At 67.7% G+C, this 2,716-nt stretch overlaps 1 protein-coding gene across 1 annotated transcript in view; it reads right to left on the bottom strand.

The window, feature by feature from the left end:
- Positions 1-1,986, bottom strand: part of H696_04806 (adenosinetriphosphatase) — a 2,559-nt gene extending 573 nt beyond the window's left edge. Inside the window, exons 1-3 of the mRNA XM_009498671.1 lie at positions 1,625-1,986; positions 545-1,403; positions 138-401 (exon numbers count right to left, since the gene is read on the bottom strand). Of these exons, the coding sequence (XP_009496946.1) occupies positions 138-401; positions 545-1,403; positions 1,625-1,845 (1,344 nt within the window). The 5' untranslated portion in view covers positions 1,846-1,986. The remainder of the gene's footprint in view (positions 1-137; positions 402-544; positions 1,404-1,624) is intronic.
- Between the last annotated feature and the right edge of the window lie 730 nt (positions 1,987-2,716).

The following is a 2,716-nucleotide window of genomic DNA, read 5'->3' as shown; positions in this document are numbered from 1 at the left end:
GGGGGGGGGGCGGGGTCCAAAGAAGAAGGATGTCAGCAGCAGCCCATGCCCGCCTGAGGACCGGCCCCACAGGAGGAAAAGCCCGGCCGCAGGAGGGGGAAAAAAAGACAGGGACAGGGCCGAGTGAGGCAGCGTACAAGACGACGACGAACGGCCTGGTCCAACTCGCCGGGGCGATTGGTGGCCGCCAAAACCAGAACCCGCGGTGCGGCCGGGTCCGAGTTGGAAACCACCCCATCAAACTGGATGAGGAACTCGGTCTTCAGCCGCCGCGCCGCCTCATGCTCATTGTCCGATCGCTCGGACAGAATGGAGTCAATTTCGTCCACGAAGATGATCGATGGCGCCAGCTCCCGCGCCAGGGCAAAGAGAGCCCGCACGCGCTTTTCCGAGTCGCCGACCTGCAATCCCATGGACCCGAGCACATCGGTGGCCGGGCCGGCGAGAGTCAGCATTGGAGAATCAACGAAAGGAAGGGAGGGCCAGAGCAGGGGAGAGGGCGAGGAGAAGTGGGGGGGGGGGGGGGGGGGGGGGAAGGCCGCACATATTTGGCCGTCAGCGAGGCGGCCGAGATGTTGAAAAAGGTGCACCGCGCTTGCGAGGCGCATGCCCGTGCCAGCAGGGTTTTCCCGGTCCCGGGCGGGCCGAAGAGGAGAATCCCACTGACCGGCGCCCGGAGGCCGGAAAAGAGGTCCGGCCGCAGGGCCGGCAGGATGACCGCCTCATGCAGAGCCTGCTTGGCGTTGGCCAGCCCGGCGATGTCGTCCCAGGCCGGGCCATTGTCGCGCGCACTGCCCGGCGTGATCACATCATCCAGGATGGAGTTGGCCAGCTGCGGGTCGATGCCGGCCAGGGCGGAGCTGGCCCCGGCACCGGCTGCCCGGGAAGTGACCGACCCCCGGGCCATGGGGGCCGGTGCGGCCGAGGGGGGCACATTCGTGGATGCCCGCCCGGGGAAGGGGAGGTTGGCCGGGAGGTGCGGGGGAAGGGTCTCGCCTCTGGGGGCTTGGGCCGGCGGGAGGGAGGCGCGTGTGGCCGGGGCCACCGAGCGAGCCGAGATGGCGGCACGGGGGGGGTTCCCCGCGGGCGCTGTGGCAACCGCGCCGGGCGTGGGCGCCGCCGCGGGCGCGGCACTCGAGGTGGCCGCAGCCGGGGAGAACCCAAAGAAGCTGCCGATGTAGTCGGTGGCCGCGGTGATGAAATCCACCACCGGCTCACCATCGTCATAGGTGTCGATCGATCGGCGGGTCGCGGGCCCGGCGCCGAAGTCCGGCAGAGGGGGGATATCTCGGCCCAGGTGCGTGGATTTCTGATTCAGATGGCGGGCCTCCAGGAAGAAGAGTCGGTCCAGGGTTTGCTGAAAGTTGGAACTGATTCGCCTGTCCAGGTCCGCCACATTTTGCCTATGTACGTCGCGGTCCCGGGGGGGAGGTGGAGAGAGGTGGAGAGGGGGGGAGAGGGGGGGAGAGGGGGGGAGAGAGAGAGAGGCAGAGGGAGACAGAGGGACACAGAGGGATACAGAGGGACACAGAGGGACACAGAGGGAGACATTTTGGGTGTCAGCAAGACACGGGTGCAAACAGACAAGGGGACGGAGCAAAAGTCGTCGGTGAGCGGGACATACCATTCGGCCTCGGTGAAGAAGGGCCGCATCTGCAAGGCCTGATGCCAGTGCTGACAAGCGATCCGGTACTTTTCGATGGCCACCAGCGGCTGGGTGCCGGTCTCATCTATCCGTACAGCGCCCATGCATTCCTGGATTCCCAGATCATAGTGGCGCTTATGCAAGGCAATCGTGTCGCACGACGTGTGCCCGGAGGGGGCGCGCGGGATGGGCGCCTGCATGCCGGGCGCCGCAGGGGAACGCGTGAGGACGGCGGGGGCAGAGAAAGGGGGGTGGGGGGAGTTGCGAGGAGAAAGGGGGAAGCAAAGGAGGAAGCAAAGGAGAAAGGGAAGATGGAAGATGGGAGGGATGGTGGAGCCCGGTGGCACCGGGTCACCGGCACACTTGCAGGCCAGCCGAAAAGGAAAACAACCCAAGCCACATCAGCCTGCCCGGGTGCCTCGGCAGAGAGGGTGGCCCCTGCGGCCGATCGCAGGGCCTCCGCTCGCGTCCGTGGCCGCGCGGCCCCGAGCACGAGCCTCGGGGAGAAGCACCGGCCGATGCCCATTTGGGCGCGAAAAGCCCCCCCCCCCCCCCCCCCCCTGGAGAGAGATCTCAGCCCGCACCGGAAAGGCCAGGAATCGTCCGGCTTCCCCGCGGCAAAATGTCCCCCCCCCCCCCCCGGTACTTGGGCCCTCCCCGCGTCTTCTCAGCCCCCGGCCAGCCGGTTCCCGACGGCACGGGGGTGGGTTGGGCGACCGGGTCGCTCGCCAGCCGCCCCGAGAAGGAGCGCGGCGGGGCGTGTCGATCAAACCTCCGTATCACGTGCGCCTACATCGATTAAGCTGTCCTCCGCCCAAGGGCGTGAGTTACCGATGTCAGGTAACAACCCTGTGGGTGAAGAAATGACGGAGGCCCCCGGCCGGAGGGGTCCGGCAGAAGGCGCGGGCTCCATGCAGGCAAGCCCCTCCGTCCCAGGCACCTGGACACGACGCTGGCCGCCGAGGCGCCAGCGTCGTGAAGCAACCACGTCCTGGCTATACATGCGACCAGACACAGAGCATGCAGGACGTTGCAGCAGCCTGCCGATGTGCTGATGCCCGGGGGGGGGGG

Source organism: Fonticula alba, assembly GCF_000388065.1.
Source record: "Fonticula alba strain ATCC 38817 unplaced genomic scaffold supercont2.8, whole genome shotgun sequence".
Classification (NCBI taxonomy): Eukaryota; order Rotosphaerida; family Fonticulaceae; genus Fonticula; species Fonticula alba.
Note: the sequence above shows the minus strand (reverse complement) of the source record. Positions and strands in the feature narration are given on the sequence as shown.